This window comes from Sylvia atricapilla, chromosome Z, assembly GCF_009819655.1.
Source record: "Sylvia atricapilla isolate bSylAtr1 chromosome Z, bSylAtr1.pri, whole genome shotgun sequence".
Taxonomy (NCBI): Eukaryota; Metazoa; Chordata; class Aves; order Passeriformes; family Sylviidae; genus Sylvia; species Sylvia atricapilla.
In genome coordinates, this window is record NC_089174.1 from 53,867,969 (window position 1) to 53,892,515 (window position 24,547).

The 24,547-nt window shown below is 36.0% G+C and overlaps 1 protein-coding gene across 3 annotated transcripts in view; it reads left to right on the top strand.

The window, feature by feature from the left end:
• Window positions 1-24,547, top strand: part of PRUNE2 (prune homolog 2 with BCH domain) — a 132,037-nt gene that overhangs the window by 16,058 nt on the left and 91,432 nt on the right. For all 3 annotated transcript variants that reach the window (XM_066339510.1, XM_066339512.1, XM_066339513.1), the window contains exons 2-6: window positions 9,731-9,835; window positions 10,293-10,495; window positions 11,771-11,934; window positions 18,039-18,191; window positions 20,655-20,749. In XM_066339510.1, the coding sequence (XP_066195607.1) occupies window positions 9,731-9,835; window positions 10,293-10,495; window positions 11,771-11,934; window positions 18,039-18,191; window positions 20,655-20,749 (720 nt within the window). The remainder of the gene's footprint in view (window positions 1-9,730; window positions 9,836-10,292; window positions 10,496-11,770; window positions 11,935-18,038; window positions 18,192-20,654; window positions 20,750-24,547) is intronic.

Consider the following 24,547-nt stretch of genomic DNA (forward strand, 5'->3'; position numbering starts at 1 on the left):
CCGTTTTGCTGTTAAGTAAGAGGATTCAGCAAAACTCATTGAGGAGGATGTCTTAATCAGTCATTAATGTCTCTTCATATGTGAATTTGTCAGTTTATATCTCCTGTTTCCTTCTGCTTAATAGAATTTTAAATAATACATAATGAAAACCTTAATGCAAATTAATGAAAGTGAGCCAGATCTTAAACTAAAAAAGCCCTTCTAGTTGTGTTTATAGCTCTTATGTTGAGTTTGTGATTACCGATTTTTATTAACTGAAATAATGTGATACTCTTAAAAGAAGTTTTATGATACAAGCAGTGCTTTTGTTTATTTTATAGTTTCACTTTAAAGGATTTAGTCTAATATTTTCATACTTTTAAAGCAGGAGTTGATATGCTTACCATAAAGATAATTTCTAATACTATATGCTCTCTGATTCTATGGTTCAGCTCTCTGTAACATATCTTTTACGAGATAAAATTGAACTGCTGTGATAGGTAAGAGTTTGTGCAATCAATATCCTATTTACCATTACTGCAGTTTTCCTTCCATTCATGGTGGAGATTTTTGTAGTTAGTGATAGTCTGCTTATAATTCTATATGAAGAAGATGTGTTAATTTTATTGTGACTCTTGACAGATCTTGGCTGTGCTGGAACCTTACTTGATGACTGCAGAATTAACTTAATTCATTTTCCCCCCCCCTCTGTACCACTTGTTCTAGTGCATTCAATTAAAAAAAAAAGGGCTCAGTTACACATATAATCTATGTCAGACAAAATACTTTGATATGGAGCTGTGTTTCAGAGGGAAAATAACAATCTTCATCATATATATTGTTTACAGTATCATCATGTGTACGGCAGTTCAAGGTGTCATTGGCACAACACAAGAGTAGTAAGACAGTAAGTAAGTCTTACCCAGAATATGTAACCTCAAGGTTTTAATCTTTTATGTAGTCTTTATAATGAGCACTGTGGTGACTTGTGAGGTTTTATCTACTGCAGTGCTGAACTCTGAAGGGAAAGAAGAAATGGGAAATTCAAGTTTGAGCATATTGTCTCCAAAAGATCTTTCCCAACTTGTCTTGGGAGTGAGGTAATTATTAGTCTACCTCACGAAAACTTTTTGCTTTAAAATGGTTGTTACTTCTTCCAGTTCTTTTACTATTTTTACACTGCCAATTGTGCTAGAAAATTACAAGGATTAGATTCACTGTTTTCCCTGATGTATGACATTTCCATAGAAAAACTTAAAAGTCCCTACTTTTTTTTTCCTGAAAAATCATGTACCTTAGCAATACTTTAATTTTTTTCCTGAAACCCCAACATTCTGTGTTGATTTCCTACATTTTTCTCACTGAATGTTAAAAGAGGAAGTTTTTCAGTAATTTAGGACTAGTGTTGGATTGCTTCAAATAGGAATATTTGTGGATTTTTATTTTTTTTCAGGAGTGTATTTTACCGGTTTTATCGACTTAGAAGGAAAACTAACATAAGCACAGCAAAACCTAATGTTTTGGATTACTATTTTATATTGCCTTTCAGCATACTTTAATTAAAGTGACATTTGTTTGTCCTGTAATATCACCATTCCCTAATCGATGTACTGAGCAAGCACCATGGTGACAAGATAAGTTGCTTTGTTTTGATCCATATGTCTGTGTTCCAAATTTTCCACAGTTTTAATTGGTTCCCTGCAGAATAACATTTACAAGCATATGGTATGGAAAACGCTGACTGCATTTGTTATCATATATTTTAGTATATTGGTGGCACTAGATCACTAAGCCTTTAAATGTGATTATGAGGTTATTTAATGCAGTCAATAGTGTGCTTAAAACACAGCAAAAATCTGCAGTGAACCAAATGGTATCCAGGAAATATGTTTAAATGTCTTCTTAATGCTTCAGGGATAGATGGAGAAGTATGGTTCAGAAAGGGTTTTGGGTAATGTTTATGCTGAAACATATTTTGTCACCTGAGAGCAATTCTGAAAGCTCTGTGGAAGCTACTTGCCATCACAAGAGGAATATCTGAAGGAACCAGATATGTCTAGGCTTATTGACTTCTGAAGAAATGCAGTGGTATAAGCTGATGAAGTGGAATGGAGGATCAGCTTCTAAATCTCATGTGTCTGGCTTTGAAGACTTAATTAGCACGTTTTTGCATGATTCTGCTCTGGAAAAAGATGTCCAGTGCAAAAGGAAGGGGCTGTGTCTGAGAAGACCTCAGTCATTTCAGTGCACATGAGGGTCTTAGTTCAATAATATTGACATTGATTATACCTCTTTGGTTATGCTGTAGGGGAGATGTGTCATGGTGAATGAATTGAACTGAGTTTTCTGCTGAGGCAAATTGATGAAGGTGGTTTCAGACTGTTCCAGGAAGTGCTCCATGGGTCATTGTATTAATAACGTCTCTGGATTTTGTGAGCAGACTGGATGTTTGAGCACTGCTCAAATGATGAGAGAAAGAGGTTCACTCCATACATGGATATTTCTCATGTATCTATTACATTCTTTGCATATATGTTCAAGAGGTAACCTACTGTCTCTGTCCCTAGCCTGAGCCCAGATGAACTTACTAAATAAACTCCATAGCAATTTCTGTTGCTGTAGTGTCATCTGTGTAAAAAGGAGCATTAGGCATTAAAGAAACATTATTTTATTAGTGACTAGCCCTAGACTGAAATAATATGCATGTTAAAAGTAATACAGGAATGTAATTATGCATTTTCTCATTTGCAGTATGTCTGTGGCTCAGGTATTAGTAAGGACAATTCAAAGATCTAAACAATGTAGACATAACTAATTACTGTATAAGTAAAAAGTGCATTCTCATAATGAAGCATATGTTTCTATTCTCATAATATCGCAAATAAATAGATTTTTTTAAAGTCAGGTTTTATTCTGAGTGCAGTGTCATTTTACTGAGAAGCACAGTGTTACAATTTTTATTTTGTGCTCAGCTTTTACATCAAATCAGCCAAATATTTTCTTTCAGAAGGACAGCAGGAGTAAAACATATTACAATATTAAAATTTCCTCATGGGAAAAGAACCATGATAATGATTCTATGATAATAAAGGAGCTTTTGTGGAATGGTGTATAGAGCAGGCAGAGCAGAGCAGTACTGGCTGCTGCAGAGGAATAGGTGTCTGATTTTCAGTGTGGAATAAGAAAGAGCAACTGAAGTAATGGTGAAGTTAAAAACGGAAACAAAACAAAAGCCAAAACAAAACCTGGCATCTATTCAGCATCATTCTTACTGAAGAATGGGTAAAAATCCAAAGACATTTTAGAATTATAATATGATAAAGACTTGTTGAACAAGAAAGGCAAAAGTGGAAGTGACTTTGGCCTGATCATCTCTTCCAGCTATGATTTTCTTGCACACTAATGATACTTCTACTGAGTTGTTGGCTTACTTCAGGTTATGGTTTCATGTTCAGCTTGGTGCCCATCACCTAAGGGTTACACTGATTTAGGAAATATGAAGCTTAACTCCAAAGGTTTCTTTAAAATGCAATGTTCAAGTGCTGCCTGACTCTTGGTAAATTTATTCTCAGTTGCAAAGTTGTTTCCTTCATTTTAAAGAAGCAGCTAAATTTAAACAATCTAAGGTCAGATGTGAAGTCTGTGAGAGGCAGGTAAATAAACTGCATTGTTTGGATTGCATTCCCTTGCCTTCACCAAAACAAATACACCTGTTTTGTCCAATGCACTTTCTCTTTGCTCTGTGTAATTTATTCAGCCTCTACAGTGTATGGTGTGGAGGTTTATTGCTACCAGTCACCTCTTGATGCACCACAGACAGGGCCACTCTGCTCCTCAGGTAAATGTACTCCTTAGTTTTAAGTAATTTGTATCTAGTATCTCAAAGAACGGTTTGGTCCTACAGTAAGCCAAATGATTCCTAAAGAAAATAAATACAATCAGGTCCTGTAAAAATCGATAGGCTTCCCTGTCTCATTTCTGCGTTAAGTGGCAAGTGGAGAGGAAGTGGGAAGAGGAGTTACGTGGCTTGAGGTGGAAATTAAAAGATATGCTGTGACTGAATAGACACTGAAGATTCCCTGGAACAGGAATATAGCTTGCTCTTTTGCAAAGCTGAATTTTTCTATGCTGTATACTCAGTTGTTAGGTGAGAGCACTAATCCTGTGTAAGACAGGTTAATGTGAACAGCAAATAAATAAATGCAGCATAAATAAAAGAGGGAGACTTTGATTTTTATCACGGAGAATCCTATTGACAGATAATTGAAGTACTGTTAGGTGAAGCTTAAATAATCATTGTGCTGGGAACATTTTCTTTTTTTAGCCATAGGAGACCATATCCTGTTTTGTCTTTGTGGGAAGAGTAATGTGATATCGTTACTGAGCCTAAGATCATTAAAATAAGAATTTGTTTTATCATTTTGTTTATCTTATATCATGAAAACTTAGGTTTCTCTAACACAAAGCATATTTAGTGTCTGTCTGACTTAAACCATTTTATACCTTGATACAGCAGCAAAGATGGGATCAAAACATATGGTGTCAAAGTCACACTAGTAAAATATGTGTGCACATGGGCATATGTATGTACCCTATCTATTATTCATTTTAAAAACCACATACTATTGGGTATTCCAAATACATAAGCTCCCTGATCTAGCAGAAGTGGTGTCTCAAATGTTGATCTTGAAGGCAAAAATCTATAGAAGCAAGAGTGTGTGAACATGTAAAGCTTATAAAACATGGTGAAAAATCAATGCCAAACCAATTGATGGAATAAATATAATTTTAAAAAGAGCTAACAAGATTTTTATTGGTGTTCTGAGTTCTGTACTGCTTCTTTCTTATATTTAAGGGGAATTTATGCATTATTTGATTACTCCAGCTATTCTTTTTCAAATGAAAACTTGATGCAGAAATCATTGTTCATTTCTGGATTTTTGCAATGTGAATGAATGGGTGTAATAAGCTAGAGAAAAGGTATATCAAAACCAAGCAGAGCAGATTGCCTACAAGTTCTAAAATAACTGAAAGTGAAAAGGAATAAATGTGTTTAGTTCCTCAGATTTATTTCTTGAATAGTGTTAAGCTTGTCTGCCAGCAGAATTTTGAGTCAGAGCCTGTTGGTAATGCAGAAATACTGAACTGCATTCTCATCAGCAATGGTTGGCTGTGCCGACAATGATTAGAAATGACTGGAAAAGAGAGTTCCTGTCCTGTGGAAATTCCAGGAATCTAATGATAAGACTTCCTTGCAAGTATGATTGGCTAAATTATGTGTACAAGTTCTGTATATACAACAGCAAAGCTGTGAAGACGTTCCCCTAGCCTTTGTTATAGGCCAGTCATAGTCTTTGCTTATCGTATCCCATTAAGATCAAAGTATCAGATAATGTTTTATGCCTATAGCCATTTCTGAGAATGATGTTAAGTTTTTGATCCTTCCACTTTTGTTTATCTTACTGGTAAGGCTATGTTTCCCACACAAAAGCAGATGGTGTGGAATTCGAAAATCCCCCTTTGTTTTATATTCTGTTCTGCTAATGGTATTGGTGTTCGCTGTAAAAGGTTGGGTGCTTTTCAAATTTGTAAGTAAAGCAAGACTGTACAATGGATATTCAATAAGTAATGATTTAAATGTGTCACACTTGAAATTCTTGCGACTATGCTTGTATTCCTTAGGAAAGAATCCTTATGTAACTAGGTATTTGACAGGTAGTACTTTAGATTACTATGTGCCACACTGTACATGATAAATGGGATACTACAGGGGCAGAGAAATACAAGAAGTTTTTTGACTGACATCAAAAATGGGAGAAAACAAGGATCCTCTTGTATACTCTTTTTAAAATAAGAGACCTATTTTTTTCCAGGCCAGTATAAAGCTTTCTTCTGAAAAGACTTACGGAGTATTTAACTAACTGGAATTTTGCATGAAATATTTAATTAACTTTGCTTTGGCTTAAAGCCATTTCTTTGACAACAGAGCTGTATAATCATGTTAAAACCCCTCAGGTCACTGGAAGCATAATACTGCCTGATACTGTAAGGCAAATGCAAATTGTGCTGTAAAATGACTACTGAATAAATTGGTACCTCTGGTTTGGAGGTAGAATTTCAGATACAGAAATCCTCTTTTATGTGATTTGATGACTTTAAATATCCAAAGACAGATTTTTTACTATCCTGGCCTTTGTCCAAACAGTTAGGATTTTCCCTGTGTACCCCCAGGAAAGCTGTATCTGTGAAGCTTGTATCCCCTGGCTGGTGCTTCAGCTACAAGGCTGGATAAGTTTTCAGTTGTATCTGACACTGTGTATCGCTGTGTGGTTCTGCAGCTTCTTTTTTTTTTAAATATGCTTCTGTTAATCCATATTGTTGTTTCTTCTCCAGAGAATTGCTGTGCTTGACCAGTGCTGTCCCATTCCATGCAATAAAATGCAGTGATTTCATTACAGTGTAAACAGAACTAGTGAAATTTGAGGCAAAAGGCAACTAGTGACTCAGGAAGCAAGGCTGTGTGTGGCTGCTGAGTGTGTATTTTTGCAGTATGTGTTGGGAGGTGAATGTGCATGAAGGAAATGGAAAAGGTTTTTTTTGTCTTGAGACAGTGAGCATTTAGTGGGCATTCCTGTTTATGCTAGGATGAGTCTTCAGTGTTTACTACCTTCCAAGATCACTTCAGCTTCTCTATTAACAGAAGGAAAAAAAAGTAGAGACTATGTAATTTTTGACTGGAATATTGTAGTTTGGTCTATCACTGTAGTTAACTTATCCTGATGAAAATCTTTACAAACCTGATTGGCAGTATTACAGTATGTTTGAGTATATTAGCTCTTTGATGCAGGTGGGGAACCAATAAATGGCATTTTTACTGCATTTAAATAAAGATGAAGTTGTCATACTAATGCTTTTAAGTATTAATAGACAACAAAACTGAACAGATAAGAAAGTTTCTTCACAGTAAATATCTGAGAATCAGATCTCATACAGATGTAGCCTAATGTTTATAAATCTCTTTCCTGAGCACACTAAGTGAATGTTAATCTATGCAGGTCGGATCTAAATTGGGTTATCCTGACTGATGCCATCTGAAACTGACATGTAATTTCTTAAATTCATTTTCTCTCAGTCATCCAATGTTTGTGCATTTTACAATCTAGCTAAACAAAAACTTGTCATCATGAAGAGGAATTACTGATCTCCTTTTGTGTTTTGATTTAAGAGTTCTAGCTTCATGAATAACCTCCTAAATTTTTTAATTTTTAGACTTATTGACAGTTCACGTTTTCTCTCAGGTTTACTGTGATAACGGCAGGCGTAATCATATTTTACTCCAATTGTAGCTAAGCCTTCCTGGGCTTATGGATCTTCGTCTTCTGGATTGTGGGCTTCTCTGCCTGGGTTTTTGGTTGAGAAGGCCTGTGAGAGGAAGCCTTATATGCCTGCTTTTCCTGAAGATGACTGATGAAGATAAATATATGTATAACTTCTAAATTTGCTTGATAGTGATGATAAAAGTTTGGAATCAGCTGTTGTCAAAGTCATCAATCCAGATGCAGTAGGCTAAGCAACCTAGTTGTATCTGAGATGATAGAAGAGGAAGCAGTCTCAGACATGAAAAATGAGCAGTATGCTTCAGGGTTGCATTTATGAATAGTGTCCACAGAGAGTGTTTGGAGGGTTATTGTTACTAAATAATAGTAAGATGCTAAAAAGCCATTCTTTCAGCTGCAAACAGGCGAAGGAAATATTGGAGAAATCAAGTATCTTGGATCTGCAAGAGGGGAAGAAGAAGAGAAAGAAATTCTGCTCAGTGAAGAGAAAGGCAGGAAAGGTGGGGAAAAAGGTATTGCTAGTCACTGTCACTACCACAGAGGGACCTTGACAGGCTTGAGAGATGGGTATGGGCGAGCCTCATAAGCCACAAGGCCAAGTACAAGGTGCTGTCCCTGGGCCAGGGCAATGGCAAGCACAAACACAGGCTGGATGGAGAGGGACTAAGAGCAGCCCTGAGGACAAAGACTTGTGGATGTTTGAGGACAAAAAGATAATTATAACCTGGCAATGTATGCCTACATCCCAGAAAGCCAGTCATGTCCTGGGCTGTGTCCAAAGCACCATGGCCAGCAGGATGAGGGAGGGGATTCAGCCCCTCTGCTCTGTTCTCTGCTGAGACCCTACCTGCAGTGCTGCATCCAGCTCTGGCACCCAGACATAAGGATATAGACCTGCTGGAGTCCACAGGAGAGCTGTTAACTTGATCACAGGGCTGGAGCAGCTTTCCTGTGAAGACAGACTCAGAGGGTTGGGAATGTTTGGCCTGGAGATGGCTGCAGAGAGATCTTAGAGCAGCATTCCGCTACGTAAAGGGGAAATACAGGAAAGCTGAGGAGAGACTTTTGACAAGGATGCATAGTGACAGGACAAGTGTGAATGGGCTTGAATTGGAAAAGGGCAGGCCTTGATTAGGTATTATGAAGAAATTCTTTATTGAGAGGGTACTAAAAAAAGGATGAGCTTATGAGTTTTATTTTTGTTCTTTATCGTGGCAAATCAGTCAGAAGTGCATGCTGCAGAAGAACATGTTACAAAAAACTATATTGAAAAGCGAGCATGGAGACAGTTTGTTGCTAGTGAGGACTTAGAGCATAAATGAATGTGTCTATTCCAGTTATTGTATTCTTCAGTAAGCTGTCTTTCCTGATATATAGGGAATGGAGAATGTGTCCCATATTTATTAACCAAATGTATTTTGATGGCTGTGTTCCATTAAAGGAAAGAGCACCTTAGTTTATTCCTTATATCCAGGTAGAACGTAGACCAGACATAGAGAAAAAAGATTAGCTTAAGAAAAATTGCACATTTCTAATTGCTAAGTGTGATGTAATAATGACATGCTTCTGTTGAAAGATTAGAATTTTGATACGCAGAATTCCAAAAATAGCAGAAAAGTACATCAACCTATAGATGCTAACAACAAAAATGTTTGTTTCTGAAAGGTCTCTTAGTGTCAGTCACATATGTTTCACCAATTAAGGAGCACTGAAAGTAAATAAACTAATACTTCCATGCAGATAGCATGACAATAGTGATGTACACAAGAGACTTTATCTTACATTTTGTGTGTGCAGTTATGAAGAGGGTAGATCCTTTGCGTCAGTACTTTACTTGGACACAGTAGGTTTGTCTTCTCTTTTCCTCTTGTTTGGAAAACTCCTAATTTTATTAAGTGAGAACAATTCAAAACCCATAGTACTTCAGCTGTGTTTGGCTTCTGAAGATTCAGGGTGAAAGGCAGCTGCTTTGTCTATTTACTGATTTCAGCTAAGTGAAGAAAAAAGGGTAAAATTAAAATTACAACTTGCTACGATTGTTTGCTGTGTATTTTGTTTTGTGCATTTCTACACTCTTTTGGAGTGTTTTTCGAAATGGATTTGTGAGATGTTTTGAAAGGTTTTTCCGCATGTACATGAAGCTGCTGCTTATGTTACTCTGCCATGAAGGTGAGACTCAGACCTCATTGGATTCTAAACTATGATGTCTTGTGAAATACAGTTTTTGGCTTTCTTGGGAGCTCTGAAGCTGAGGAATGTCTTATCCCCTCGGAAGTCCATTCATTCAGCCAGCAGGGAAAAATGCTACAACTGAGAACAAAGCCTGATACTTAACTTGTCCTTTGAAATGTTGTGGTGATTTGACTTTTTCTCATCATTTCCACTCACAGCAATTGTCTTCTCATATGTTACAGAACAGAAGCAAATGCCTGGAAAAAGTCCATGTCGTTCTTGGGAATAAACCCTGTGATTTGGATTCACTCATTTCTACCCTGACCTATGCTTACTTTCTAGACAAGGTAATTGGAAAATGGGACTGCGTGGTCTTAATTCACTCATTCCAGGTTGTTACAGACATCTTATTGTTAAGTCAATTGCTGTAAAAACATTTTTTCTGGACAATGATTTTGTGGTTATTGAAAGTGAGTTTTTAAAAGATAAACAATCAACATTTCTTTCTATACAAAAATGAATGAGTGGTCATGAGATGGCTTATTGAATAGCACAAAAAATAAGTCCTGTGCTTCATTCCTTATCCATTTCCTCTTCTGGTTTCTTAGGTACTCTGTAGGAGACAAACAGAGACAGATGGAGAAAAAAACCTGCAAAATACCTTTTCTTTTTCTTCTTTTAATTAAGTAAAGGGGAGAAAACCTCCAACAGAAAATCTAGGCTGTTTCTAATTGCTCACTCTGTTAAAATACCATTCTGATGAAAAACAGGTCCACTTCTCACAAATGCACACCTGTTTTACAGGTCAGTCCTCCTGATATTCTTTGCTTGCCTGTGTTGAACATACCAAGAAGAGACTTCAGCTACTTCACTGAGACAAGATTTATTTTGGAAGAGCTAAAAATCCCAGAGTCATTCCATATCTTCCGAGATGAGATCAATTTGCATCAGCTGAATGCCGAAGGGAAATTGTCTTTAACGCTTGTAAACAGCAACACGCTGACAAGGTATTGTGTTTTTTGTTCTGTAAGGTGGCTTATGTGAGTTTGAGCTTTTTCATAAATTTCATTTTCTCTGTATTGATATTGACATCGCTATGTTAACACAGACGTAAAAAAAGGAAAATAAAATGTGTTTTGTTTACGTTTAATAAATGTAACAAGGTAAACTGTCATCTTTGCATCACTTCTGATGGAACTTCCACTTGAAAGAACCCTGTGTTCTCACACATCTTAGATTAAATATTTTAATTTTGTTAAATAGTCTGGAAGTTTCCTGTAGCCAGTAGATAAGTGATCAGAATTTTTTTCCCTGCTTCTTAGTCAGCTGTCCCTTGAGAATATTATATTGATTTTCAGGTGCCCAGACACTTATATATGTGCTGTTAAGATGGCTGATGGATTATTGTGGTCCTTACCAACTACAGCATTTCAAAAGGCTCAGAGTTGATCTCTGGAAGACCACAGTCCCTACACCCATCCTTAAGTGGGGCTATATATAAGGCCATTGTGAATCTTTTATGAAGAGCCTCTTTATAATGGTCTGCCTGTCTTGCCCAGAGTGAAGGATGCTGTTTACTTCCAGTTGTCCATAGAACTTCATTTAAGACAGGTAGCATCCTATGGCCCCATTGTACTCTGAGAAGTTTATAGATAAGACTATAAGTAGAGAAAATGAAGAGAGAAATATGTGTAAACCTCATAGCTGTTGATGTGTTAAGTGCCATCAGCTCAGTGCATCATTTGCTCCTCAGAGTAAAAATTATCTGTAAGATCTGCTTTTTGTTTACTGTCACTTCCTGTTTACTGTTAACCGTCACTTCCTGTGTTTCTTCCCTATAAAGAATTACAATTAATATTTTATTATTAAAATTAGTTTGGCTTGGTTGCTGGTATTGTAAACAGAAACATGAAGTATCTAAACGCAAAAAATAAGTATTTTTGTTAAGTTTTTAGAGTATTCAGTTGGGAAAATCCTAAATCTCCTCTATATAAAGAACATACATGTAGAAATACTTTTTGCTGTAGTTTTTCATAGATTTTGATGAGGGATATGTCATACTTAGTGATGTATCAAGCAGTAAAAGAACTCTGAACACCTAATTTAAAAAATCACAAGTTTAGGACTTCTGTGACATCCTTTGGCTTTATAGCAGACTTCAGGTAACTGTAACAATGTTGTTGTAATCCAGAATTTTAAAAAAATATGTTGCACTTTTCTACTGAGTTGTCTAAGCAGCTATAAAGATAAATATATGTATAACTTCTAAATTTGCTTGATAGTGAGGATAAAAGTTTGGAATCAGCTGTTGTCAAAGTCATCAATCCAGATGAGCAATGTGACAGGAGCCTGGAGTTACAAGCCTGTTCTTCCTCTTTAGTCGTAAAAGAGATACTTCAAAAGGCACCAGAGTTAATCACTCAGCAACTGGCTTATGTCCTCAGAGGTGAGAGATTACTCTTTTTATTAAATACTGAAAGGTTTAATGGAGTGTTTCTGAATTTGCTCATGCAGAAAGAGTGTGATCCATTCTTTGGTTAACAATCCCTTTAAAGACCACAGGAAGCTTCATAAAAGAAGCAGGGAGTAAAGAGTTTGTTAAAGAGTAACATTATATTGAATATTAAAAATGTGCATTTAAAAATAGGCATGAGAGGTCTTTGCTGTATCACTAGACAAGAATATTAAATGAAGCTGTCGACATACCAGCTGGGTAGCTGGAAAAGCTGTGCAGTTCGTTGATTCCAGGGGCATTGTGGACAACAGTATGGATTGGAATCTAATATTTACAAGTTAAAGCTTCTCCCTCCCGATGGTTGTACTTTTTTATAGAATGATGTTTTAATGGCATGATACAAAACTTTTAAAAACAGTGTTACCAAATCTTCATTGTGCTCTTCTTTTCTTTTGTACTGTATGCCCAGTAGAGTACAAAGCAAGAGTGAGCTTCAACAATCAGAAATATTTTCTTGTCTGTCTTGAAATATGATAATTTGTATTCATTTTCTTGGTTTATTTGCTGCAGAAGAACTTTCCAGTTGGAAATAAAACTGGTATTGCAATGAAGAGTCATTGCTTTTAAGTTGCTTACTGAATTTTAATGTTCAATGAATTTTATAGGTTTTAAGTTTTAATTATGTGAAACTAATTAAATGTCCTTTTAAAAAATTAATGTGGGTATGTTTAATTAGGACTATGAAAACTTGTTTACATTTAGACTTGAGAAGCAACTACTTGGTAAATCATTGTATTAATTGCTGTGATAACTAATAAATGTGTTATAAGAAATCACAAAGATTAATATTTTAAAGTATTCTGCAGAATAAACATAACAGTAACACAGCATTTAGTCTGCCCTTACACTATCTTTCCATGCTAAAAAGCTTTAGTTAACCTGCCATAAAATGTTTTTGTAAGCTCCAAATTTTTGTTGAGTAGCTCTCTAGGAATCTAACAAATGAGCAAGTGTAATAATCGGTTTTGGAGGCAGAACAAAAAATGGTTTTTTGGGGAATATCAGGATACTTGTTTATTGGTGGAGAGTCAGGAGGGAGAGTAATGTTCAAGAACATGTTGAAGTACTGTATATGGATGTGTCAGCATGTTTTGTGCCTCTAATCTGTATTCAAATTAAAATAAATGTGTTTTTATTAGTGTTTGCGTTAGAGATAGCACTTCCAGTTTTGAGGACTATAGTCGCTAATTTTAATTTTTTTTTTATCAATGAGTAATTACATTTTGATTATTACATTTGGTAGAGGTTGTTTGAGGAACTGAGTGGATAAAATGTCTCTGCATACCTTCTTTTCCAAGGTATGAGAAGCTGCTGGCAAAGCCTAGGGGACAAAACACAGCTGCACTTGAGACTTGATGCTTTTCTACTTCTTCCAGCAGTGCAGCTTGTGTGGCTAAAATGTGAAGCAATGCAGCAAGTCCTCTTGGTCTCTTTAAACAGAAAAAGTTTTTGGTGATTATGAATCTTTTAGTATGAATTTAGAAAAGTCAGTGAACCCATCACTGGTTTTGATAAGATTAATTTTTAAAAAATTAAAGTAATAGATATTCATTTATGTAAATGGCAGGTCAAACTAAAACAGTCTGAAAATAAAAGATTAAATACAGCCTGCCAGGTCTAGGTTTTGTGTTTCTGTGTATATATTATGGTCTTCCATCATGAAGTACAGCTTCTTAAATTCCCCCTGTCTATATAGCATAGGGAACAAAGGGACTGGGTATCATGGAAGGAGGGGTGGCTGTTTTATTCCCACTTCTTTTTTCTTTAAGTCTTTAGCAATTTTTAAATTTTATTAAAAAGGCAGATGTTTATATATATAAATTTTACCTTTGAGCAAAAGATATTTCGTGAAACTGAGCATTACTGATTTAGGCATTCTTATTTTTAAAGATTAACTTTTTTTGGTGAAATTTTTTTTTTCTTTTCTGGTATCTTTGTCTCCTTATCAAGTATTTTATAAGCTAATTCTGCCTATGGTCTTTTGAGTAGAGCCTGCTTGGGAAATCAGTGTTGTACAGCCATATTTGGCTTAAGTTACAGCTTGTGCTGTCCCTGGATTTGTGCCAGAAGCAAACAATTACAGAACCTGCCAGAGTCCTGGGCCTGTATTATTTTATTTCCCCAGAGATGTTTATGAGGGGACTGTTGCCAAACTCAAGATCCATTAAACTGCTGAATCATTACATTCTCTGTTTCAGCCAGCTGGCAAGGATGTTATTCCAAGCACTGTCTGTCAGGTATCTTGGTTCAATGCGCTCTCAAAAATGTCTCCTTATGTTTATTTGTATAAGGCCTTGAAGGATGCCACAAGGTGCAAACCACAACATGTAAATATAGACAGATTTTCAACAAGAGCATCAGCAATTTTTTTAATGTGAATCTGCTTTTACTAGTGATGAACTGCATAGTTGAGGTCTTTTCATGACCTTTTGGGGCAGTCTGAATTTCAGTAGAGAAGATTAGTTTGTTATTCTGGCCACCGAGACAAATGTTAAGAAATACCTTTTCAAGGACTTTGGGAATTATGCCAGTATTATTTTATTTGTTCTGTCTTGTACGTTAGTCAGATGTTTCACATACTCCCACATTCATGTATCCTTAATATATATGCCAAGAAGAAAGAATCTTTTTGACCTGCAGCAAACATTGCACTTACTTGGGCTGACACTTCTTTTTAATATATGGTAGCAGGTTTTCTCGGAGGCAGTGCTCCTCCTCTCTTTTCCCCAGTTACATTTTATTCCAGTGTGATTGCATTTCCTGTTAGTAACAGTTAAGGTTACTTACTTGGATATATTTACAATTCTCATTTGCAGTTGGTTTTTTTTGGGGGGGTGGGTGGGGTGGGGGCGTGCAGCATGAGGAGTGTTGAAGTATGCATTCCATAGGGACTGCTGTTTTTCCCCTTTTCCCTGTCCTTTATTTTTACAGGTTACGGAACAAAACCTTGACAGAAGAAATGCCTATATTTTCATTGTACTGTTTTTCTCATCCATAAACTTATAATTCAGGAGATGCTTGTGTTGTTCTTAATGTTTTCCCAAAACGACTTCTGCCTTCATTAGATCATGTTTAATATTAATGCACAGCAATTGCTTTTGGCAAAACTAATGCTTCGCTTCCAAACTGCTTTGCAAAAAAAGAATAAAATGCACATTTTTTTTAAGAGCCTTAGCCTATTTTCTAGTGACCCCTTCAGAAAAAATAATGTAGTAAAGTGTGATGTATGCAAGAAATAATATTGAATCTTGTCTTGCCTATTATATATTTTTTTCTCTGCTTGTAAGCAGACAACAGCCACCGTTATGCTTTCAGAAACCCTGGAGGAGTCACACCAACACTCAGTAAAATCTGCAGGAGATTTTTGAGACCATGTATTGCTTTTACAGCAGGTATTTATAAGACAGCACATGACTAAATGGACTACTGACCTTCGGTCAAGCAAAAGTAGCTTAAGTGAACTCTTTTTCTAAACTACCTGGAATCTTAACCCTCACAGGAATGCTGAGGGTGCCTGGGGGAGGTGTGCCTTTCTTTCCTGGTGATGAGAACAGTTTTGAAAAATGATCATACTATTAAAGGACAAGTAACTGTTGATCTTAGGGTTTGCTGACACTATAGTAATTTGAGAATTGTCATTTTCTGGCTTTCATCCTAATAGAAAAGTTATCAATTGCAAGCATTGCAGTATTGGTGTGACTAGTGACAAAACCAGGACCTTTTAAAAACCTTTCTAAGGTGTCTGCCTATCATGAGTGATGTTACATCATGTTGACTTCCAGACTGGTGAGCTTGGGTGGATATACAACTCACACCTCTTGTTCTGCATTGTTCCATTTGTTTGTATTAGGGTTTCATCTTCTTTGCCTTAGCCAGATATTCCATTCTCTGAATCACACACAGCTGTGGTAAAAGTTTCATACATTGTGTATCTGAGGTTCTGTGCAGGTGGACAGACTGCCTATTTCATCCTAATGCTGCTGGAGGGCTTTACGAGATATGCATCCCTCCAGTATGTGTGATGACTTTGAGCACATGTTTTAGGTCCAGCACTTTCTGCTGGAGTCTCCATTTCCTTTGTGAATGCATGAGCAATTTCCCTTTCTGTTTCTGGAGGAAGAGAAAAACAGAAAATTGATGTTGCTAAAAAGCTTCCTGCAGCCTGATCCCTGAGCTGCCATTTGTCCAGATGCACCTCTGTGCTGGCTGAAAACGTATTGTGGGCTGTCTCACATATGCTGGTCATCACTGTTTGCAAGCTGTAGAATATACCTAAAGAGTATATATGTAGCACAAGCACTGTTATCTGCTACGGAGTTGAACAGCAAGGGGTATTTTTACATGAATTATCATGGAGGCTGCTGATTGAGAAACTTTCATCCTGTTAGGGGGACTGAAAACTAGACCTTGATAATGGATATAGATATCTGGGTAGTTTATATATCAGTTATTTACCTGTAGAAATCTGAGATCTGCTTGTTATGTTGTGTACCTAAATTTAGAAGAATCAGTCTGAATCAGAGTACATGATTTTCATGCAGTCTGTATTTATTGAGTATTTTTAATTCTATCAAACAGAGCAGGAGCATTGTCTTAAAGTGATTGAAAGACTGACATAAAAAGCTGCTGTGAATAAAAAGAATTTTGGCAGTTACAATATATATAATAGAAACACTGAGTGGAACTTCATGTATCTGTATGTAATTCCATCTGATGGGGAGCAGCTTTTGACTTGTTAGACTGTTTAGTATTTAATCCACACAGGATTTGTTTAATAAGGGTGTGTTTACTTAGCATGGTAGAATTATTTTGTGTTGCAAGTGGTTTGTGAATTTTATATTCACAAACAAATAACAAATGCTATTTGTTATTGCACGTGATGATGTTGTAGGAGAAAACGAAAATGAATATATAGTAGATGTTTGGATCCTAGCTCATCTGGTGAGATGGAAAGTGGCAGTGTCAAGGTTTTTCACTTACTCTTTTTTGCTCTATGCTAGAGCCTAAACACTTTGTTTTGCAGTAACTATCTTACTCATATATTCTACTTAGTGTACTCAGTTGCTCATTGACCCAGCATAATGCCGTGAAATCATATATGTGTTTGAACTTCTTGTGCACAGTACAGTAATAAATAATTTCAAGACTGAAGTATGAAATTGTATTATTCTAAATTTATTGTGACTGATTGGAAGTAAATACTATCTTTGCATATATTGTTAAATGGAATCCCAGTCTCCAGGGAATGAAAAGGGTAACTTAATGTGCAGCATGTAATTGTCTGAATAGACATCACTCTCACTTCTGTATTGTAAGACAATTCCAATCACTATGAAGGTATTTTACTGGGTTATGTTTCTCTTAAATTTTAAAACTTCGATTGTCTGAATAGTTGGGGTTTTTTTAGTTTTTTGGGGGTATTTTTTGGTGCCTTCATTGACAGGAATTAGCCAGAGTCAGTTACACCACAGTGACCAAAGACTTTAAGATGATTAGTTCAAACATCACTGCCATAAACAGCGACACCCTTCACTGTCCAGGTTTCTCAGAGCCTGGTCTGACCTGGCCTTGAACACTTCTGAGGATGGGGCATCCCCGTATTCTCTGGGCAGCCTGTTCTGGTGGCTCACCATCCTCGCAGTGAGGTATTTCTTCCTTATGTCCATTGTAGGAGTACACTGACATGTCTGTAAGAAGGAAGATTGACAATGTGGATTTATTTTTCCAAACACCCCAGCACTTGGTCTTAATGCCTGGAGAGAGGAGAATACATGCTGGTGTGCCATCAGCTGCTGCAGGCTGTGCTGGACACTGTGGCGCTGGGACCAGCCAGTTAGCTGTAAGAGGCAGCCAGATCTGATTTAGGAGCTTCATGTTAGGAGGATGTTCCCACGTGAATTCAGTGAGCTCTCAGCGGCAACAACCTCCCAGAAGGAATGGGTTTGGGAAGAAATAGAGTAAAACTTCTTGTTTCTGTAATACCTCTTTGATCTCTACAAGAGACGTTGATTTTTTTTTGTCTTTCAATGTTTCAGGAAGCATTCTTTTCAAGTGCATGTCTTTGGAAGCTGACAGAATGACAGAGCAGCAGGAGAAGGTACTGTCAGTTTTGGAGGAAAAGTTTCCAGATCTTCCCCCACGAGAGGAAATTATCTCTGTTCTCCAGGAGACTCAGTTTAACACCCAAGGTAACACACAATTTCCTTCCATTTTTCAGACCTGTTACAAATTTATTTGTGTAACTGTATCAGAATATGTTCTATTGTGTGTGTTGAAAATAGATGGCAGCATGCTATCTTCATTGACAGGTAAATATTATATATTAATTTTAAATTAAGTTGCTTACATTCTAAATCATGGAATTGTGATTTCTTTTGAGGAACTACTTAGCTCAAATAATTTTGTATTGTTTTTACATATGAAGTTATTGCTTTTACAGGTGCATGTTTATCAAGAATTTATGTTGATTGACATGGACATAAAAAATGTGTGGAAGTAGATTTTGTTTTATGACACAGGTTTATAAGGCCTGTGTACAGGTGAAGTGAATTTGACATCAGACTTGGATTAAGGAAACAGTGGCAAAGTTGCAATTCTTTTCCTTTCTTCTGTTAGAAATACCAAATGGAAATACTCAGTGATCTAAAGTGGCAATGTTTGAACCCAGGATTTAGTTTTAGGCTTATGAAGAGATGCTGTGAAAGCCTGAAGAAGATTGTTGTAATAACTCTTACCTTTTTTTGCTGGCATTTGCTGCCAAGTTCTTACCAGAGAGCGAATATTAAATTTCTAGGGATATTTAGATACATCAGGTAAGCATAGGGTCCATGCAGATTCAGGGTCTTTTTTTATTCTCTATCTGCCCATATACAGAAAGCAGTGATTAAAATTCAGACCATCAGCCTAAGACAGCTGCCCTATCTGGTAGATAAGGGCAGATTTTGAGGTGCTGCTTCCTTTGCCTTTTCTTTCAGTGAGATTACAAGGTAATTTAGTTCAGGTCTATACATGTTCACATGAATTCTCTTAAGTTCTTCCACTCAAGTAATCACAGTGCAGGAATAGGCTGTGTGTAGTCTAGATTGGAAAGTGGCAGTGAAAGTGGCTTTTATGGAAGTCAGTTCTTAGTTGGCCAGTTGCCTGGGAAGACGGTTTAGTAGTGTTTGTCATGAAATTTTCCATAATATCAAATGCAAAACTTGGACAAGTAAATGTGGATTTAGTCTGCAAGGTACTGGTTGCCAGTAATTTATATACGTCACATGAGGCACTGGGAGGGCACTGTCACGCACTCTGGCTTGGGGGGTTTTTTTGGCTTGTATCTTCAGTTTTCTGTGTACTATGAGGTGCATAATTAGCATTATTCATATATTGCATGTGACATTTCTTTTAGTAGGATGCTGCTGAGTTTCAGGAGCCCCTTGAAGGATGTAACCTCTGCTGAGTATTTCACCGTATTACCTGTATTTGACGCAATATTAGGACAATTCAGCCAAAAAAATTCTCAGTTTCTGGCAGAAATAATGATATGGTGCCCTGAATTAATTTGTTATTTGAGGCACAATAGGTTGCAGCCCTGCAGAAAGTCTATAGGTTTATATATACAAAATTTTTAAAATTACCAATGTGTTGATGTTCATCTTACCATTAGATTGACTGCAGTAGCTAGACTCTGTATAGGAACAGTAATGAAAGTATTAATTTATTTGACTCAGCTTGGTATTTGTTTCCCTTTTGAAAACCATTTATACAGACAAATGGTGGATGTTAAACTGCTATACCTTGAAATTTGGTGGACATTTGTTGTTGCCGTGTTCTGAGATAGGTGGCTTGCAGCATTCTCTACACAGACATTTGGCTATCATGTTTGTGTTGCAATCATGTGATGTAGTTGTATTCCTCTACATAGTATGTAGTTGTTTTGAGAATCTTTACAGCATTTTGGACAAATGTGTCCAGTGAGGAAAACCTGGTCACCTGGATTTTCAATATATTATGCTTAAACATACCAATATGTCTGGTTGCAGTTCTTGTTTTATGTCATTGTTTCTGATGATTATGTTTCTATGGTACATTAACGTGTAAACAGTTCATGAATGATTTGATGAACGTAAGAAGAATCCACTGGTGTTAGGAATTTGTGAAGAAGGTCAGAAAAGTTGAGTGACTGTGTTTCCAGGATATCTTAAGTGCCCTGCTTTTGAGTATTTTATAAACACCATAACACCACCATGAACACCATAGTCCACAAGTGCTTTTCGATGTATTACTTATTTTGGAAGTAATTTTTGATTTGTTATTTCATATTAGACCGTAGAAATTTTCTAGCTATACATTTATCATCAGCTGGAAGTATGTTCACTTAAAAAATTAAGAGGTCACACAGGAACACAGGTGTTGCAAGAGATTTAATACTTCATACTTCTTGTTAGTGTGTATGCACCCTTACATCTTTTCCTTTCTTAAAAAAATCCCTCTGGAAACATGAAGCATTGAAATATTAATGTTAGTTTTAATATTTTCATATGATGTCCTGAAATACAGAAAGAGAATTCAGCATTAAGGTCTAAGATATATTTTTAATTTATGTTGATGCATCTGTCAGCTGTAGATAATTGTATATATGGAAATTTGTTTCTTTTCTTAAACAGGTGTGAACATTGAGGAGGTTATGCTGAAGGATCTCAAGGAGATTTCGGATGGAGAAATCAAAGTAGCAATTAGCACTGTATACATGACACTGGAGGTAAGAGGAAACTTAAAACATATTTAACAGCTTTATTGCGTATGGAAATGATTCTTTCAAACAGATTGTGAACAAGTTATTTTCTCAGTATTTTTTTTTTTAGTATAAGCAGAATTTTCAGGCATTTAATTAACTTCAAGAGAAGTAGTAGCTATTTGTTATCTGACTTACATGACTATGATATTATGATTATTTCCTCCCTTTAGATTGTACCATGGTATGTTAAAAACAATGGTCCATTGTTAAAAACAAATTGAAACCTTTGAGTGAATTGAAGGTATGAGCTTTCTACCTTAATCTGAAGGAGAGTTACATGTTGCTGGATATTATGGAAAAATATTATTTTAAAAATATGAATGCCTGGATCACTGAAAAAGTATAACATGACACCATTATTTCTGATTGAAGTCTGCATACTGTTAACTGATAATAAACCTAAGTGGTCTGAAGAAAATATCAATAACAAAACACTCTTAATATAGTATATATTTGTAATTTTCAGTCTTTTCATTTTTGTGAAAGGCACTTACATAAAAGTATTTAAAATGTATAAGAAATTTTTGTCTACTTTTGCACTAAATCAAAACCTTTTTTTTTAACATCAAATGTTATTTAAAAAACATCTGTTGAATAGTTCTTGCCTTGTATGTCCTAAGAGATCTCTTACAGTATGTCTCTTGTGATGCATTTTGCAGAAAATAAGATGCTTCTGTGGTTGTAGAAGTTTTTGTTACAATCCAGCTAATAATTATACATAGATTTCTGCTTGCATAGTATAATATACAAAGCACATTGGGTAGCAAAGCTTCAAGAAATGCAGTTGAATCATTAGTTGTTTCCATATTAAGCCATCTTTACCACCAGAATAGCACTGCTTTATGAACCATAATTTGATCCTAAAATTTCTCTGAGGTTGAGCAGAAAGGGGTTGGGGAAAGAGTATTGTAAGATAAATCCCCAGAAGAGAAAATAAGATTTTATTAGGTTCATAATAAAATCCTCATCTTTTGTTTTAAAATCTTTCTTTTACTCTGTCAGTTTCAGTTAATGGTGGACAGAGCTAGGAGCTAATTAGGAGCTAGCTTTAGCATTGCATTTTCTTTATTTTGCATTAAATAATTTTTAGTAACCATGTAGAATACAGACCTTGCACTCCACAGGTCTAAGCTCCAGGTAAATCTCTCTGACCTTGTCTTTGCAACTCTATATGTTCAAATTAATTGTAACTCAGAACTTGTCTTCATTTTGGCTGGATCTCACCATTTGAATTTCTCAAGAGTAGATTGTTACTAGTTCTCAAAGTAGGCAAATTTTCAACCTTTTTCAGTGAAGTGTAACATGTGATGCTGACTTACCTTGGCCAAGAGGTGTTAAGATCTGCTGGTCAAGTAGTAAATATTTCATCATTATTTTTCTTACATAGCTAGTGGTCATTGTGGAGGGAAGAGGAGATTCGTTTGCCTCTAAGAACAAACTGAACATATTTTACTAATGTTAGATGATTTTTAGTCCCAGTCTGCTAAGGATTTTCTTTATTAGTATTTCTGATGGGATTTCTTTCTAGAAGTCATAGGTACCTTCCGTTGCTTTTTGCTGTCTGTTCTGCTGTGAATATATTGTGCTGGAAAGGACTAACTTTTCAGGAGAGTTACTGCTTTTTTTTTTCTGGATATGATGTTTGTAAAGTTATTGGGATGGAGATGAGTTTTGTGTTTGCTGTATTTATGCTCTTTGTTGAAATATTTCCTGAACAGCCTCATTTTTGGTGCTTGGCCGGCAAAAGATGTTTTTTTACTCAGTTTTATTAGCAGTAGAGGTCACATGTAGTTACCTTACCCAGTGTCAGAAGCACAATACATATAAGAAAATTAATGACAAAACTTGCCAGACCTGTCTATTCAATTTAGAATTCTATTATGAACTCAGAATACACAAATTTTAATAAATTCATTATTTTCTCAGCAGTAATAATAGTAATTTGTTATTCATTCTCAAAATGCCCACAGACATTACCTGATTAAATATTAAGGAAACATGAAGAACAGGCTTGGCAATACATGTTCAATCTCTAGTGTGTTTGTGTTTTTGCTTCTTCAGAAGTATCACAAGGTCACTTTTTTCTCTTAATAATCAACAAATATGCAAAACTATCTTCCATTAAATTGTTTTCTGTAGGGCAGTCATTTTGTGTGAATGTATTTAGACTTCTCTAGGAGTCTGTATGCAGACTCCTAGGGAGATTGCATTTCTTGAGATAACTACCTTTGGATCTGGCCTTCCTGGATTTAGGTGGCATTAAAGCTGTAAGTTGAAATCAGACCTATTCCACCAATGACTGCCCCTTAGAGTGTATGCTGCTTGAATTTTGCATACATAAGCACTTAATTTTTGAAGAGAACAACAAAATAAAAGAGACGCTGCCCAGATCACATTTATTTTTGTTGCCTTTGCTGAGAAGTTTCTTCAAGTCATAATTATCATTACTAGTAAGATACTGTAGCAAAAAACAATGCATGTGTTACAGTTAATTTCTGTTACATTTTGTATACCCTTAGAGTATCTTTTGCTGCTGCTCTGCTGGAATTCTCTTGGAAATGAGACTTCTTCTCAATGTGACTTTCTGGGAAAGTAATTTTCTTCCTGAGAAATGAGTATTCCTGTCATAAGGCAAACTCTGTTCTCTGCTTTTTTAAGTGTAGAGAGAACAATCCAGGTTTCATGAATGTTTGGTTCAGTTGAAATGGCTCATTATAACATAGATAATAATATGCTTCTTCGACTAAGTCTTTCATCCTTTGGTCCATGAAAATTTATTCTAACTACTCACAGAACTTACAATTATAGAAAATCAATTACCACCTGAGGAAGCAGGTCAGTCAGTTAAAAACAAGTTCTATGATTGTCTGCTACTAACTGTGACAGACAAGGGAGTATTTTCTGCAGATCTGTTGAGGTTCATGCCTCTGGCCATGGCATCCACATGCTTCATAAAGACAATCTCCAGGTTGTATGCCACTTCTAAAGGGTGAGAGAACATGTCAGAGCCTCAGTGGAGGCTGCCGTCATCACTGTTGTTTCCTCAAGAAAGTGATGACCTGCGAGTTCATGCTGCCACGGGATGCTTGACTGTCCTTAGGTAGCTTCCATAGCTCAAATGAGCTGGGGTACCAATAGGAAGTTCTGTCTCTTGTAACAACTTCCCTCTTTGTAGCTTTATCCCTCAGAGGAACTTACGGTGGCAGTCCCAGCAACAGTAATTTAAGAAATCTAGAAGTGTTTGGGTGCATGGTTTATAATTTTCCTATGAAAAGAATAGTCTTAGCTTAGAAATACAGTTTAATTTTAAATTTATTTGTAGTATTGTAAGAAATGCCACTGTTTCACTAATTTGGACAATTTTATTTCTACATTTTGAAAAGTGATGTTTTTAATACCTCTGTCGAGCAAAGAACCCCTGCATTAGCTAAGGCATGTCGAACAAGTACTAGGTAGACCATTGCACCTAGATAAGTGAGATTACAATGTGTGTCTTGAAGATCTGAACTTATGTTGTCTGTATATAATTTTGTATATATATTGTGTATTTGAGAACTTCTTTCTCTCAGTATAAATATAAATGTATTTTAAATGCCAGATTGGTCCATGAATTTGTTTTTAATGCAAAAAAACAAAACAAGAAGCAAGCTCCAAGTAAACATGTTAGCATTTAATCTTCCAGTAATGGAATTGGAAACAAAAATTTTCAGCAACTTACAATAGCAATATGGTTCAAAAGTATTTTTCTGATGCCTGTTGTGA